General features: G+C 44.6%; 1 protein-coding gene across 1 annotated transcript; it reads right to left on the bottom strand.

Annotated features, from left to right (window-relative positions):
* Nucleotides 1-1303: 1303 nt before the first annotated feature.
* Nucleotides 1304-2517, bottom strand: LOC145164792 (uncharacterized). Its single transcript, XM_079083470.1, has 4 exons — nucleotides 2470-2517; nucleotides 2103-2409; nucleotides 1931-2010; nucleotides 1304-1834 (listed from the first exon to the last, which is right to left on the bottom strand). The coding sequence occupies exons 1-4, from the start codon at nucleotides 2515-2517 to the stop codon at nucleotides 1304-1306; spliced, it is 966 nt and encodes a 321-aa protein (XP_078939596.1).
* Between the last annotated feature and the right edge of the window lie 15406 nt (nucleotides 2518-17923).

Raw genomic sequence — 17923 nt, 5'->3', positions numbered from 1 at the left:
GTGGATGCCTCAAATGGAAGTCACAAATCACCACAAACTTGGAAACTTGAGAGAATAGTCACAACTTTCTTGAAATCGGCCCTCTTAGTTTACACACATCAACTAGTGCAATTTCAAGAACCAATGCCTCCTTTATATAGTGTGGTGGATTAGGGTTACATCCATGTAAACCCTAATACCCATGTCTTTTCATTTCCATGAGATCCATGGGTTAAAGCTCCATGGAGTATCCATGGACTTTTCATGCAAGCCTAGCCCATTCCAAATAGGCATTAGCCCACACTATATGAATACAAGAGCCCATATTTAATTAGTCATACTTTTGATCTCTAAATTAATTCTAAATTAATTATAGATCAACACTAATTAAATAATATGATTTTATGTTAATATATTAGAACTTATAATATATTAATAAATCATAAATTATACTATTCTCAAAAGATTATCCGTAAATTGTTCAGGTGAAGTGCAACCCAAATGGACCATGCCGGGTCGGGTCAAGTACATACCAAATATAGTTATGGACTTAGACACTATCTGCAACAGCTATTACTAATGCAAGTATAAGTTTTTCAAGGTGGGAATACCTGGTCTCAGGATCCAGGAGACTTTTACTTACATAGTAGATGGGATGTTGGTCCCCATTGAGATCCTTAGCTAATACTGCAGTTACCGCGTTCGATGATACCGAGAGGTAGAGAAGGAGAGGTTCCCCGTCTAATGGTTTTACCAATAGGGGTGGTGAACTCAAATATATTTTAAGTTCAATGAAAGCATCCTCATGTTCTTGGTTCCACTCGAATCTTTTGTTCTTCTTCAAGATGTCGTAGAAAGGCTTGCATATTTTTGAGGATCTTGAGATGAACCTATTTAGGGTTTCCACTCTTCCTTTCAGTATCTGAATATATTTTGACGAGGATGGTGATCTTAGATCAAGGATGACCTTGATTTTCTATAGGCTTGCTTCGATTCCTATTTTGGTTACCATGTATCCCAGGAACTTACGCCATCTCATCCCAAAGTGGCACTTGGAAGAATTCAGCTTCATGTTATATTGGTCCAGGATGTCGAAGGCTTCTTTGAGACCCTTGAGGTGATCCTCAGCTTTTTTGGGCTTGACCACCATGTCATCGATGTAGACTTCCATGGTGTCCCCCAGTTTCTCTTTTAACATCTTGTTGACCAGTCTTTGGTACGTTGCACCTGGACTTTTAAGACCAAATGGCATTGCAGTGTAACAGTAGATACCTGTTGGAGTTATAAACGTCGTGTCCTCTTGGTCAGAGGGTTCTATTTGGATCTATTGGAATCTTGTTGATGCATCCATGAATGTTAGTAATTCATGACCCGTTGTTGCGTCTATCATGGAGTCTATGCATGGTAGAGGGAAAGGATCCTTCGGACAAGCCTTGTTAAGATCTGTGTAATCTACATACACTCTCCATTTACCATTCTTCTTTTGTACCACGACCACATTAGCTAGCCATCTTGGGAATTTTACCTCCTTGAACATGACAGTTTTGAGAAGTTTTTCTACTTCTTCTTGTATAAGTTGGTTTCTTTCTGGTGCAAATTTCTTTCTCTTTTGGTGTATCGGCCTGAAAGATTGGTCGATGTTAAGTTTATGGGTTATTATGCTTTTATTAATACCCGACATGTCCTCATGCTTCCATGCAAACGTCTTGCTTCTATCCTTGAGGAACTTCACGATATCATGGTCGACTTGTTCGGGCATTGAGGATCCTATGAGAACCTTGGCTTCAGGATCCTTAAGTTTCAGGGGCACTTCTTTTATATCTTGCTCTCTTTTTTCTAGCACGTCTCGTGCCCCCTATATTAATTTCTATTATTGTCATGGTAATATCGAATATTTCATCGAAGTCTTGTAGCATTCCTTGGATTCTTGTTGGTCTCATAGGATCTTCACTGTACCCCATGGGGTGGGCATCTTTACACATTGATGACACGTGGATGGAACGGCTTTCATTTCGTGGATCCATAGTCTACCTAGTATGCCATTATAAGAGGATAATGCATCAATTACATAAAAATGTTGTACAAAGTTTACACCTCTATGTAGATTGGTTGCTTTATCTCACCGATGGTGTGCTTGGTTTCACCACTAAATCCAATCAGCACTGAGGATCTTGCGAATATCTCAGACTCCAGGATGTTCATTCTCTTCAATGCGTCCAAGAGCATGATGTTAACCGAGGATCCTCCATTGACGAGGATCCTTCTGATGAAATGGTTGGCGATGTATAGAGTAATCACTAATCCGTCATGGTGAGGATCCTGGATGTCTTGTCTATCCGCTTCGTCGAAGGTGATCTCCTTTTCGTTTTTGATCGATGTGTTCTTCCGTGGTCCTTTTTCCTTCTCCGTTTTGGATACCCTGGCGTGCCTCTTTGATGCAAAGTAATAGGTACCTCAAATTTCAGATACTCCATAGATCACATTGATTACCTTGGCGTCAGCAGAGGGGATCCTAGTCTTTTTGTTTGGATCTCTCATTTCTTCTTCCAAGGATTTCTTTGAGGTATCCTTTGCCTAGGAGATAGTTGATTTCCTTCCTGAGAGCTATGTAATTCTCTGTGATGTGACCAAATTCCTCATGATATGCGCACCATTTAGACTTGTCTTTTCAAGCGGTGGATTTTTCTCCTTTTCTTGGCCATCTTGCTTTGTCTCCAAGATCCTGCATAGCAAATATTACACCTGAAATATCCATAGAAAAACAATAATCAGTAATCTTAGGAAAATCTTCTTCCTCTCTCTCATCTTAAAGGGCATTAACTCTGTGATGGTCAGGTTTGGAATAAGGTTTTGATTTATAGGATCTTTGGGAAGAGGAATTGGTCTTCCTATTGGGATGATCATAAGAGCTTGGTGGGTTGCTCCTTTTTTGGATCCCATTGTCTTCTTTGAGCCTGATGAACCTTAGTGCTCTGCTTCTGAATTCGTCCATTCTCTTTCATGGTCATTATGAGGTCTTCATAGAATGCATAATCCTTCTTTAAGTCCATTTTAAAGGCTTCAACTGCAGTTTCCATGTTGATGTTGGGGATACTTAGAGCTTCCTTGCCAAACCTCTTCATAAAAGTCCTAAGGGATTCCTTAGGATCCTGAACCACCCGATAGATATCACTAGTGATATTTTCGAATGTTCTGCAACAAGAAAAGTGATTGTTAAATAAATTAATCAAATAAGAAAATGATTTAGCCGAATAAGGAAGAACGTTAAGAATCCATTTTGGAGCTGATCCTGTGAGGGTGGAACCAAAACCCTTGCAAATGCAAGCTTCTTTCAAGTGAGTATGGATGGGAATGATCTCCATCCTCTCCATGTACTGTGCCACGTAGGGCTGGCAAATATGTACAAAAAAACCAACCAACATGTTACCAACCGAACCAACAATATTGGTTGGTAGTACCATACCAATTACATAATCATGGTATGGTAATGGTACAACGTTGTCATTACAAGGGTTGTACCGTACCAAACAATTCAATTTTATTATATATATATATATATATATATATATATATATATATATATATATATATATATAAGATTGTATATTTAAAGTTTAATTATGTTTGGTGTTTAAGATTTAAAGGTTCCAATCTTACCATCTACCGTATTAGGGATGTTAAAAATTTAAATTCATGTTGATGTGTCCTATTTTTCCCCGTTACTTAAAAATTTAAAGTCATGGTAGAAATTAATAAACTCTTTCTAAATTGAATGTATAATCTCATCCATTCACAAAGCCTCATTCATGTTTCACAATCTTCAACAACATTGAAGTCTTCATTCATAAAACCTCTAAACATGTTGGTATATACCATTACCAACATATACCAACCGAGCTTATTGGAAGCCAAATAAGTTGGTACCAGTTATATTTGGTACGGTAGTGGTAAAAAATTGTTATACCAACTATAATTGATATGGTACACAGTTTAAGAAAAAAATGGCCGGTACCATACCAATTTCACCCCTAGTGTCACTTGCTCCTCAAGATCCGTAGTTCCATCGTAAGGCTTCATGTTGGGGGTATGAAAGCGCTTTGGGACTTCAATATTAGCTATCGCTGGAATGAATCTGGAGATCTTGTGGCTCGTGGGGGATACTTCCGGTATAGGCTAAACTACTCTGGGTACGCTCGATATCATTTGTCTTAGTTGATGTAGCTCCTTAGCTATGATTGGGCTTAAACTTGTATCAAGATCCTTTGAGTTAGTAGTAAAGATATTATTATTGACGGGGTTACCAGGATCCTTGTTATTAGGAGTAACAAAGGTTTCGTTGAGATCCTGGGTCGTATGGGCTTGGTTTCTCGGAGTCGTGCCCCAAGCGGGAACAATGGTTAGTATTGAGGATCTTGTCTCACAATGAACTACTGAGGATCCCGGGTTATCGAAGTTCAGGATCTTGGGTTGCAAGATCGAGGGCGCTAACTCCTGAGGCTTGTGGATTTCTGTCCTCATTCTTTCCACTTCCTTGAGAATTTGTCTTGTTACCCTCATGCTGCTTAGAGACTTGTCGTTCTAGTCTCTTTATTATAGTGAAGATTTTGTTGTTAGAAATCAACATAGGAGGATCCTGGAGTCCTGGGGTAATGACCGGAGAGGTGTTTTTCTTCGGTGTTTCTGGGATTTTGTTGGGAGCTCCCGCCGATGGTGGTGGAAGGTTTTTGGAGGCAATGGGAGGAATAAAAGAAGAGAATAGAGTCAATTGAGTAGACATGTCTTTTTTTGAAGGATTTGAACACCACGGCCCCACGGTGGACGCCAAATTGTTTTGGTCAAAAAATGAACAAACAAGAATTGACCAAAGTGTATGAGAGGCTGTGATGTTCAGAATAATGCAAGTATAAAATGTTAATCACAGTGACTCAAGTTGTTTATAAGGAAATCCCTTGATCCATGCTAGGGTCTCTGGCATAAAACCTTGGGAGGTGATAATGATCACCTGCCTTGATGATATTATTGATTGAAAAGGTCGATTGCAGAAAATGTAGATAGTAACGGTATAAGTGTTGTTCATCTGCTAAGTCTCATGTGTAGTTGTTAGGGCCAGTATCCTCAAAGCCTTCAGGATCCTCAACCCTTACCAGATATTCAGGATCCTCAACTATCTCAGGATCCCGACTATTACTGTTATTATTATTTACTATTATTTATAACGGTTATATTTTGTTCTTAAATTAACACATGTGCAGAAATAGTCAAGAGAAGACTTATTATCAACAGAGATTTGTTTCAACTATAATAAAGACCCGGAATACCAAGTCAAATAACGTTCGTGAAGCTGGTCATGGAGGATCCCGGAAATATCGGACATCTTGTTGGCTAGTTTAGACTATAAATTGACACTTGTATCTCGCACAAAACACAATGTTTTTTATTCTGAGCTTACTCTATGAAATTATTCACTTGTTCTTACTAAAATATTCTCTGTAACCATCATTTTATATCAATAAAATCATCAAGGAAGGTGATCATTATCACCTCCTAAGGTTTTGTACCGGAGATCCTAGCAATGATCAAGGGCTTTCCTTGTAAACCACCGTGTCATTCTCTTTATCATTTACTATTGTACAACTCGAACATCACAACCTCTCATTCAATTTGGTTGATTAGTACTTGTGTAATTTTTGATCAAAATACTCGAAAGATCATATCTACACAACTGATCCTTTCTTCATCCTCCGCTCCTTCCATTCCGACCAAAAATCTACCACCTCGTCCGAGTGGACCCCCTGGCCAGAGGAAAAAGTCTGACACTTCCAAGAAAAACACCCCTCCGGTCACTAACCAAGTATGTTTGGGATCTTCAAGACTCCAGGATCTGACTGCCCCAGTCACTACTGCAGAACTCTTCGTTATGATGAAGAAAATGACGCAACATGTGACCCAACAAAAAGAGGAGAATAGAACACTGCTCAGAGAAGTGGAGAGGATGAAGGCGGAATTCTAGAAATCGCAGGAAACAGCGCCCACAATTGTACAACTAAGGATCCTGAACTTCGATAATGCATGATCCTCAGGAAATCACCAGAAGAACACATATCTTGCCACTGTGGCGTCACCTTGGGGGACAACTATGGACAATCGAGCATCTATGATAAATAATCTCAATGAGCCTTTCAATACTCCTAGAAACCTTGATTCTAATAACTTCTTCAGCAACAATACTATTAATACTAACTCTACTAACGTTGATGCAGGAATAAATCCAAACATGGCTAGGGAAGTTCAGCAGTTTAGACAGATGATCTCAAGCGTACTCGGGGTAGTCCAACCCATACCCGAAGCATCTCCAACAAGTCACAGGATCTAGAGATTTTCTCCCGCGATAGTCGATACCTAAGTTCCTAAGCACTTCCAAACTCCTAGCATGAAGCTTTACGATGCAACTACGGACCTTAAGAGCATGTAGCACAATACCGAGAAAGGATGGAGATAATTCCCATCCTAGGGCACTTGAAGGAAGCTTGCCTATGCAAACGCTTTGGTTCAAACCTTACGGGATCAACTCTCAAATGGCTGCTAAATGTTCCTCGATACTATATTACCTCATTTGCACACTTAGTCAATATTTTCAATAACCAGTTTTCTTGGAACAGAACCTTCGAGAAGATCACTAGTGATCTCTATCGAGTGGTTCAGGATCCTAAGCAACGACTTAGGGATTTTGTTAATAGGTTTAGCAGGGAAGCTCTAAGCATCCCCAACATTGACATGGCTACTACTGTAGAGGCCTTCAAGCTGGGACTAAGGAAGGATTCACCCTTCTATGAAGAACTTTTTATGACCCCATGCAAGAGATTGGACGAAGTCAGGTGTCGAGCATTCAGGTTCATAAGGCTTGAAGAAGGTAAAGAAATCCAGATGAGAAGCAACTCTTCAAGTCAATATGTGAATCCCAATAGGAAGGCCGAATCCTCGGCCCCAAGATCCTACAAATCAAAGCCCTATTCTAAACCGGATCATCACAGGGTCAACGCCCTCGAGGATGAAGAAGAAGAAGAAGAGGAACTTCCTAAGATCACTGACTATTGTTTTTCTATGGACATTTCAGGTATAATTCATGCTATACAGGATCTCGGAGACAAAGCAAGATGTCCAAAGAGGGATAACAAGTCCACTAGTTGGAAAGACAAGTCCAAATGGTGTGCTTACCTTGAAGACTTCGATCACATGACAGAGGATTGTATAGCCCTAAGAAAGGAGATCATCTACCTCCTTAGAAAGGGGCACCTCAAAGAGATCCTTGGGATAAAGAAAGAAAAATCCAAGCAGAACAACCAGGATGGTCACAAGATCGCGGAGAAAACAGGATCTCCACCCCCAAATGCCAAGATAATTAACGTTATCTCAGGAGGATCTAACATTTGTGGTACTTCTTACTCTCAGGCTAAAAGACACGCTAAGGTCTCTAAAACAGAAAAGGAGGATAACACTGTACATGGCCAATCACTTCGTCCGAAGGATCCTTGTTGACGGAGGATCCTCGGTCAATATCGTACTCCTAGACGCACTAAATAGGATGAACATCTCTGAATCAGAGATAATCAGAAGGTTCTCGGTCCTCATAGGATTTAGCGGGGAAACGAAACACACTATTGGGGAGATAAGCTACCAATATACATAGAGTGGGTAAACTCTATATAAAATTTATGTGTTATTGACACTTTATCTTCTTATAATGTGATAATAGGTAGACCATGGATCCACGAGATGAAAGCGGTTCCGTCAACGTATCATCAGTGTGTAAAAATACCTACTCCATGGGGAACAGTGAAGATCATGGGGGATCAACAAGAATCAAAAGAATGTTATAAAGCCTCTATGAAACCTGCGACCAAACTCCAGCAAGCATAGCAATCAAGGAAGGGGGCACGGTATGTTCCAGAAACGAAGGAGCAAGATGTAAAGGAAGTGCCCCTGGGCCTCGAGGATCCTGAAGCTAAAGTCCTCATAGGATCCTCAATACCTGAGCAAATCAAACAAGATCTGCTAGACTTCCTTCGAACTAGACGCAAGACATTCACATGGAAACGCGAAGATATGACAGGTATAGATAAGAGCATTACCACTCACAAACTTAATATTGATCTTTCTTTCAGACCAATACACCAAAAGAGAAGGAAGTTTACACCTGAAAGGAATCGGATCATCCAAGAAGAAGTAGAGAAGCTCCTCATGATAGGAATGATCAAGGAAGTGAAGTTCCCAAAATGGCTAGCTAAGGTGGTTGTCGTACAAAAAAACGACAAATGGCGAGTATATGTGGACTACACAGATCTTAACAAGGCTTGTCCTAAGCCCTCGATTTGAGTCCAGACACCCCCCCCCCCCCCCCCCGCGCGGGTGTGTGTGTGTGTAACTTATAAAATAGTTTACCAAAAACATACCTAATGTCATATCAATTTATAAAACCGTAACAACGTGTCTCAAAACCATATCATCCTTAGTAATAAAAATCATAGTACAATCCCAGAAAACTCAATGCGGAAATCATATGTGTGTGTGATGCGCTGCTACACCGCCGGCTCCTTCCCCTTGGACGAAGAGGTACATGAAACCAAAACTGAAACTGTAAGCACAAAGCTTAGTGAGTTCCCCCACCATACCACATACTAACATCATACATATTGTTGGATTGTTCTGGGGTGCCCGACCTACCCATGTGAAGCCATTCTAAGGTGCTGGCCTACCCATGTCAAGCCGTTTTGGGGTGCTGACCTACCCATGTCAAACCATTCTGGGGTGCCGACCTACCCTCCGGTCTGTCTCAACCGGACACGAGGACTATTTCATCCCCTACCACTAGCATATAATATCATATCATAATCATGCTGTCAGACATAGCTAGGGCGTCCGACCTATCTTTCGGTCCTAGCGACCGAATCGGGGGACTAGTCCCCTCCTACCAATACTATCACATATAACACATCATGGTGGCATATAAACATATCAGGCAATAACAAACCAGACAATTATCACAAAGAAAATCGTCTCACTAAACATCTACTAGTGGGCCGGCCTTGGTGCCTTAGACCCACTTCTGCTGGAAGGTAACTCACCTCAATGTCGCGTAGTGTCTGCACTGATCTTGGTGTGGCAATCGACTCTCCCCGACTCCTCAATCCCTACACGAGAACTCTTCTAAGTTACCAACTCATACTCGTAACCCTTACAAGGGTCACTCAATCTAAGTCAAAGTCAAGTCAAATCCATGGTCAAAGTCAACTTTTGGTCAAAGTCAACATCTAGTTGACTCGACTCGCTGAGTTGGCCCGTCAACTCGTTGAGTCCCCATATCAACAAAATGCCATAATCTCGTACCTACTCGTCGACTCTAGCAAGAGCTCGATGAGCTCGCCTTTAACACATCGGACAATCTTCAACCGACCCACCGAGTTCGTTCTTGAACTCGCCGAGTTCATCTTCATCCATAAGAAGATGTTCAGTCTATGACTCTCCGACTTCCCTTTGAACTCGCCGAGTCCGTCTTCATGTGGCTGGGACATTGCCTTATAATTGTTGAGTCTGTTCATACACTCGTCGAGTCCCATGGTTTCCAGGTCTATAATCACGTCCATCTTTGTTGAGCCCTCTTATATTATCAACCAGGTTCCTCGAAAGTAGCAAAGGTCGAGGAACCATTACCCGACTCGCCGAGTCCCAAGAACAACTCGCCGAGTCCACTAAGTCCATGTTCCATAAACTCGATTTCTGTTGAGCTCATCTCATCCAAAGGGTATTTCTGACCTCTTAGGGTCGATTTAACACGTAAAGTCATGAACTTTACGTCCATGCATGGGTCTTTAAGCTCAAAAGGACCAAAAATGAGATCTATAAGATGCATGGGGCTCTAAAGTTGGCACCTTTATGCCATGAGAACCCTCCAAAGCCCAAGATCTGAAGCCATATCTCCATATTACACCCCACAACCCGAAAATGGCTTAGAAATGCCCTACAGATACCAAAATCCAAGCCCTAAGTTGATTAAACACATGGAAAGTCAAGATTGAAGCTTTTTACCTTAAATGATTTGGAAATGGAACACAATCTCTATATCTTCTAGCTTCAACTTGAACTCCCAAGCTCCTTTCTTCTTCTCAAGCTTCACAACCACCAAAAATGCACAAAAATGGCTTAAGAGCACTCAAACAAGGCTAGCGTTTCAGTTTAAGGTCTTCTGGAAGTCTGAGGGATGATGGAGGCTGATATGGGAGGAGATAAGTTGTTTAAATAGGGTGCAAACCCTAAATATTAGGGTTTTGTTCAGACATCTCCTACTCGTCGAGTCGGTCTTCCGACTCGTCGAGTAGGTCACTTAAACCCCCGATCAAAAGTCGAGTCTACTCTACGAGTTGGGCCTCCAACTCGCCGAGTCCCAGAGTAAATTGCAACATTTCTTGAATTTTAAATACGTACCAGGAATCGGGTGTTACACATCTCCCCCACTTATTTTAGACTTCGTCCTCGAAGTCTGCTACTGAATCTGGAAAAAGCTCGGGCTAGTGCTCCCTCATCTCGTCCTCCGGCTCCCAGGTCCATTCCGAGCCCTTGCGGTGTTGCCACTGCACCTTTACCAGCTCCACTCTCTTGTTCCTCAGATCATTCGACTTCCTGTCAAGGATCGCCACTGGCCGCTCGATGTAGTTCAGACTGTCATCCACCTGAATATCTTCCAAAGGTACCACTGCCGAATCGTCCAGCAGACACTTTCGCAACTAGGAGACGTGAAAAGTGATATGAATCTGACTGAGTTCGGCTGGCAGGTCCAGCCTATATGCCACCTTGGCCACCCGGGCTACAACCTTGAAAGGTCCAATATACCTGGGGCCCAGCTTGCCCCGCTTCCTGAATCGAATGACGCCCTTCCAAGGCGACACTTTCAGGAGTACCATATCCCCGACCTAGAACTCCAGGTCCGATCGACTCTTGTTGGCATAACTTTTCTGCCGACTCTGAGCAGTCTGAAGCCTGCTCCGAACCTGTTGGATCCTCTATGTAGTCTTGAGTACCACTTTGGTACTCCCCGTGACCCTCTGACCAACCTCACCCCAGCACATCGGGGTCCTACACTTCCTCCCATACAGCATCTCGAAGGGAGGACAGTCAATACTCACTCGATAGTTGTTATTATAGGAGAACTCAGCCAAAGGAAGGTAAGTATCCCAACTACCTCCGAAGTCTAAAACACATGCCCGCAGCATGTCCTCCAGATTCTGGATGGTCCGCTCACTCTGACCATCCATCTGCGGGGTGAAAAGCAGTGCTGAAGTGCAGACGAGTACCCAACTCGTCGTGAAACTTCTTCCATAATCTGGAAGTGAATTGCACATCCCTGTCGGAAATCACTGAGACTGGCACCCCGTGTCGCGCCACTACATCCCTGATATAGATGTCGGCCAACTTTTCGGCCGAAATGTTCTCCTGAATCGGAATAAAATGGGCGCACTTGGTCAATCGATCAACGATGACCCAAATCGAATCCACTCCTTGCGCGGTCGTGGGAAGCTTCGTGATAAAATCCATAGTGATATCCTCCTATTTCCACAACGGAACCTCCAACGGATGCGTCTTGCCGTGTGGACTCTGGTGCTCGGCCTTGACCATCCTGCAGGTCAGGCATCTCTCAACAAACCAGGCTACGTCCCTCTTCATGCAGGGCCACCAATAATCAAGACGAAGATCCTTGTACATCTTCGTCACCCCGGGGTGAATAGAAAACCTGGATTTGTGCGCCTCCTCCATCAATACCTGGCGCACACCCCATGATATGGGACCCACAATCTATGGTGTATCGTCAACAATCCACGTCTGTCATAATCAAAGGAGGAAACCTGACCCACAATACGCTCACTCTTACAGTGTTCCTCCTTCATGACCTCTTGCTGGGCCTCTTGAATCCGCTCCAACAGCGGAGTCACAACCGTCATCCTCATACAGATGTCCCTGATCGGCGCTGCCTTGCGGCTAAGCACGTCGGCCACGACATTGGCCTTCCCCGGGTGGTAGAGGATCTCGCAATCATAATCATTTACCACATCGAGCCACCAACGATGCCTCATATTCAGATTTGGCTGATCCATGAGATACCTCAGGCTCTTATGGTCCGTGTAAATGGTACAACGAACCCCATAGAGGCAATGACGACAAATCTTGAGCGCGAAAACAACAGCCCCCAGCTCCAAATCATGTGTTGGATAGTTCGCCTCGTGAGGCTTCAACTGCCTCGAAGCGTAAGCGATAACATGCCTTGTCTGCATCAATACCGCGCCCAAACCCGAGATGGACGCATCGCAATATACTACAAAATCCTCCATGCCCTCCGGCAGGGCTAAGATTGGCACCTCGCACAATCTATGTCTCAACGTCTCAAATGCGGCCTGCTGCTCAGGCCCCCAGCGAAAGACCACGACTTTCATCGTCAACCGGGTCAGGGGCACGGCTATCTTGGAGAAGTCCTGAATGAATCTCCAATAATAGCCTGCCACTCCTAGAAAGCTCCGAATCTCAGATGGAGACCTCGGAACCTTCCACCTCATCACAGCCTCCACCTCGGCCGGGTCAACCGAAATCCCGTTCTGGTTGACAAGGTGCCCAAGAAACTGCACCTCGCGCAACCAGAACTCACACTTGGAGAACTTAGCATACAAGCTCTCCCTCCTCAACGTATCCAGAACCTCCCGCAAGTCATCGATAAAAACTATCACAGACTGATCCAACATCGGTCTGCACACACGGTTCATGAGATCCATGAACGCGGCAGGAGCATTGGTGAGCCTGAAAGGCATCACCACAAACTCATAGTGACCATAACGTGTCCGAAAAGCAGTCTTCTGCACATCCTCCTCTCTGACCCTCATCTGATGATAACCTGAACGCAAGTCAATCTTGGAGAACCAAGATGCTCCCTGTAGCTGGTTAAAGGGGTCATCAATCCTCGGGAGTGGGTAACGGTTCTTCACCGTTACCTTATTCAGCTCCCGATAATCTATACACATCCGATGCGACCCGTCCTTCTTCTTCATAAATAAAATAGGGGCTCCCCAGGGTGAACTGCTCCATCTAATGAATCCCTTGTCTAACAGCTCCTGCAGGTGTGTGGACAACTCCTGCATCTCAGGAGGAGCCAACCGATACGGTGCCTTGGCTATCGGAGCCGCAACCAGGAACTAAGTCAATCCTGAACTCTACCTGCTTCTCCGGAGGTATCCCAGGAAAATCCTCGGGGAATACGTCTGCAAACTCTCGTACCACTGGCAGATCGCCCACCGTCGCCTTACCCGCCTCCCGGGTATCCATAACATAGGCGACATATCCTGCGCAACCATGCTGGAGGTAGCGCCTAGCCCTCGCTACTAAACATAAGGGTGGTCCTCGCTGTGGCCTCTCGCCCTGAATCACCAGCTCTCCCCCACTTGGGGTCCTGATCCACACCAACTGCTGCGCGCAGCCGATCACCACCCCATTGGGGCTTAGCCAATCCATGCCTATAATAACCTTGTTCCCTCGCAAAGGCATGGGAACCAAGTCTACCAGGTAGCGCTCCTCGAACAATCTCAAAACATAATCCCTGAAAACCTCTGATGCTCGCACTGACCGGTCGTCCGCAATCTCGATCTCTAGAGGGAAATCCAACATGCCTGAGGACTCAAGAAACCTCTTGCTAAGTGCAAGAGAGAAAAATGATCGGGTAGCACCCGAATCAAACAACACCTGAACTGGAATACCGTTCACATGGAAAGATCCTGAACAGAGCACATAACATAACATAACATAACATAACATAACATAACATATCAAAATCACAGCGACATAATATAAAAGTTAGAGAGAAGAAATCATACCCGTCACCACATCGGGTGCGACGCGTGCCTCTTCGGCTGTCAACTGAAATGCTTGGCTCCGCACCACTGGAGCCTCTGCCTTGACCTTTCGGCCATCCGCAACTCATTTTGTCTCTGGAGTCGGCGCCACCACTGGCGTTACTGCTGACAACCTAGGGTAGTCGGCCTTTTTATGGCCCCTCTGATTGCAATGGAAGCAAATCAGGTCTGATGTCTGAACTGTGGGGGTGGGGGCAGTACAATCCCTGCCAAAGTGCCCCATCTTGTCGTACTTGTAGCAGCCTTACGATCCTGCTCTACAAGCTCCCTCATGCGGCCTGCCGCATTTCCTGCAGCGGCTTTGGCCCGGCTGGCCCTCGACCTAATGTCGGATCCCTTGGGTTTCTTCCCTGAAACCCCCGTAACCTGCTCAGTCTCTGCCTTCCTCTTCTAGAGGTTCTCCAAATCAATCTCCCTCTCCTGCGCCCTGGCAATCATGGACTCCAGGGTCGGGCAAGCTGAATAGCTGACATGCTTCAGGATATCAGTCCTCAACATATCATGGTAGCGGGTCTTCCGCATCTCCTCATCCACCGCATACTGAGGTACCAACAAGGCCCTCTGCCTAAACTTGGCAGTGATCTCTGCCACTGTCTCAGTCATCTGTCTCATGTCAAGAAACTCCCTGGCCAGCTGCTGAAGCTCCACAGCTGGCGCAAATTCAGCCCTGAACCTAGTCACGAAATATGACCAAGTCATAGCCTCGATGGTTGGGGCTCCCAGCGAGTCACCGACTGACTCCCACCAATTCGTAGCTTTGTCCCTCAAACACCCCGCCGCAAAGCAAACCTTCGACCCCTCCAGGCAGAAGCTCGTCAACTGTGCAGACTCAATATCTGCAATCCATCTCCTGGAAGCAATGGGGTCCTTTACCCCGTGAAATTCTGGCGCACCACTCCCCCGGAAGTCCTTGAAGGACAGAGTGAACGTACCCAACTGGCTGGACGCCAAGTCGCTCCTGAATGCTCGGAGGCGATCCTCCATCAGCTCAACAATCGCCTCCTTGATCGACCAGAAAATGAAAGAGGTCGACTCAAGGATACCTCTAGTGATCTCAGACGCGATGAACTCGCGTAAACCGTCATCAACCTGCCCAGACCCCGCACCCAAGCCTGACCCATATCCTGCTCCATGTCGTGTAATTGCCATACTGAAAATAAACACATAAACGTCAGAATCCTACATATCCTTGAGAGGTCTCGTACACTCTCCAAGTTTCCTGGTTCCATCTTGGCCCTGCTTGACTCGAGTACGGATCCTCTGCTTCCAGTAGTACTAGCCCATACTACCTTCCACATCTATCCGTACTTTCCTCAAGGATTGCTTCAACTTCACCAAGTCCCTCTACCGACACTGTTTTCCAACTAATCTCATCCTAGGCTTTCCTAGGGCACCCTCCGACCTACTCTCCGCCATCAGCTGCACTCGGAGTCCCTACCACCCTTCCCTAACTAGCTTGTGAATACTGTTACATATGCGCTTACTAGTTAGTTAAAGCTACCCAGAACCCCTATAGCACAAAGCAATCAGCATTCGTGCATTGAGTAACCAAATCAAGCATAACCTACTCAGGCTACCATACTGCTGACTATCAGCTCTAACATACAGCTCAATAAGCTCCTACAGCAGGCATACAAGGCATCCTTCTTAGATCCTTAGCCCTATTCTAGCATGCGATTCTCATAATCAAATCATATAACATAACGTAACAAGTATAGGTATCTTGGGGAAAACTTACTTGAGCTCGGCCGGTCGCACGCATCACACACCTCATTCTTTCTCAAAATTCTTTAACTTAGGTTTTAGAAAACTTTTTTTCTTGTAAAAATATTTCAAGCCCTCGATTTGAGTCCAGACACCCCCCCCCCCCCGCTGGTGTGTGTGTGTGTGTAACTTATAAAATAGTTTACCAAAAACATACCTAATGTCATATCAATTTATAAAACCGTAACAACGTGTCTCAAAACCATATCATCATTAGTAATAAAAATCAGAGTACAATCCCAGAAAACTCAATGCGGAAATCATGTGTGTGTGTGATGCGCTGCTACACCGCCGGCTCCTTCCCCTTGGACGAAGAGGTACATGAAACCAAAACTGAAACTGTAAGCACAAAGCTTAGTGAGTTCCCCCACCATACCACATACTAACATCATACATATTGTTGGATTGTTCTGGGGTGCCCGACCTACCCATGTGAAGCCATTCTAAGGTGCTGGCCTACCCATGTCAAGCCGTTTTGGGGTGCTGACCTACCCATGTCAAACCATTCTGGGGTGCCGATCTACCCTCCGGTCTGTCTCAACCGGACACGGGGACTATTTCATCCCCTACCACTAGCATATAATATCATATCAAAATCATGCTGTCAGACATAGCTAGCGCGTCTGACCTATCTTTCGGTCCTAGCGACCGAATCGGGGGACTAGTCCCCTCCTACCAATACTATCACATATAACACATCATGGTGGCATATAAACATATCAGGCAATAACAAACCAGACAATTATCACAAAGAAAATCGTCTCACTAAACATCTACTAGTGGGCCGGCCTTGGTGCCTTAGACCCACTTCTACTCGAAGGTAACTCACCTCAATGTCGCGTAGTGTCTGCACTGATCTCGGTGTGGTAATCAACTTTCCCTGACTCCTCAATCCCTACATGACAACTCTTCTAAGTTACCAACTCATACTCGTAACCCTTACACGGGTCACTCAATCCAAGTCAAAGTCAAGTCAAATCCATGCTCAAAGTCAACTTTTGGTCAAAGTCAACATCTGGTTGACTCGACTCGTCGAGTTGGCCCGTCAACTCGTCGAGTCCTCATATCCACAAAATGCCATAATCTCGTCCCTACTCATCGAGTCTAGCAAGAGCTCGACGAGTTCAACTTTAACACATCAGACAATCTTCAACCGACCCACCGAGTTCATTCTTGAACTCGCCGAGTTCATCTTCATCCATAAGAAGATGTTCAGTATATGACTCGCCGAGTTCCTTTTGAAGTCGCCGAGTCCATTTTCACGTGGCTGGGACATTGTCTTGAACTCGCCGAGTCTGTTCATACACTCGTCGACTCCCATGGTTTCCAGGCCTATAATCACGTCCATTTTTGTTGAGCCCTCTTCTAGACTCAACCAGGTTCCTCGAAAGCAGCAAAGGTCGAGGAACCATTACCCGACTCGCCGAGTCCCAAGAACAACTCGCCGAGTCCATTAAGTCCATGTTCCATAAACTTGATTTCTGTTGAGCTCATCTCATACAAAGGGTAGATCTGACCTCTTAGGGTCGATATAACACGTAAAGTCACGAACTTTACATCCATGCATGGGTATTTAAGCTCAAAAGGACCAAAAATGAGATCTAAAAGATGCATGGGGCTCTCATGGCCATAAAGTTGGCACCTTTATCCCATGAGAACCCTCCAAAGTCCAAGATCTGAAGCCATATCTCCATATTACACCCCACAACCCGAAAATGGCTTAGAAATGCCCTACAGATACCAAAATCCAAGCCCTAAGTTGATTAAACACATGGAAAGTCAAGATTGAAGCTTTTTACCTTAAATGAGCTGGAAATGGAACACAATCTCTAGATCTTCTAGCTTCAACTTGAACTCCCATGCTCCTTTCTTCTTCTCAAGCTTCACAACCACCAAAAATACACAAAAATTGCTTAAGATCACTCAAACAAGGCTAGGGTTTCAGTTTAAGGTCTTCTGGAAGTGTGAGGGACGATGGAGGCTGATATGGGAGGAGATAAGTTGTTTAAATAGGATGCAAACCCTAAATATTAGGGTTTTGTCCAGACAGCTCCTACTCGTCGATTCGGTCTTCCGACTCAGTAGGTCACTTAAACCCCCGATCAAAATTCGAGTCTACTTGACGAGTTAGGCCTCCAAATCGCCGAGTCCCAGAGGATTCCAACAAATCCATAGACGTAACGGTTGTCCACAAACTCCTGACCTTCATGGATGCTTCAGTAGGATTCCAACAAATC

Source organism: Lactuca virosa, chromosome 3 (assembly GCF_052849685.1).
Source record: "Lactuca virosa cultivar CGN04683 chromosome 3, Lactuca_virosa_CGN04683_v6, whole genome shotgun sequence".
In the NCBI taxonomy this organism is placed as follows: Eukaryota; Viridiplantae; Streptophyta; class Magnoliopsida; order Asterales; family Asteraceae; genus Lactuca; species Lactuca virosa.
This window is presented reverse-complemented; position numbering and strand designations above follow the sequence as displayed.

Coding starts and splice junctions, on each gene's coding strand:
- LOC145164792 (XM_079083470.1), bottom strand. CDS start 2,517: ATGAGAGATCCAAACAAAAAGACTAGGATCCCCTCTGCTGACGCCAAG. Junction 2,011..2,102: donor TGAAACCAAGCACACCATCG/GTGAGATAAAGC, acceptor ATGGCATACTAG/GTAGACTATGGATCCACGAA. Junction 1,835..1,930: donor TGCCCACCCCATGGGGTACA/GTGAAGATCCTA, acceptor AAATTAATATAG/GGGGCACGAGACGTGCTAGA.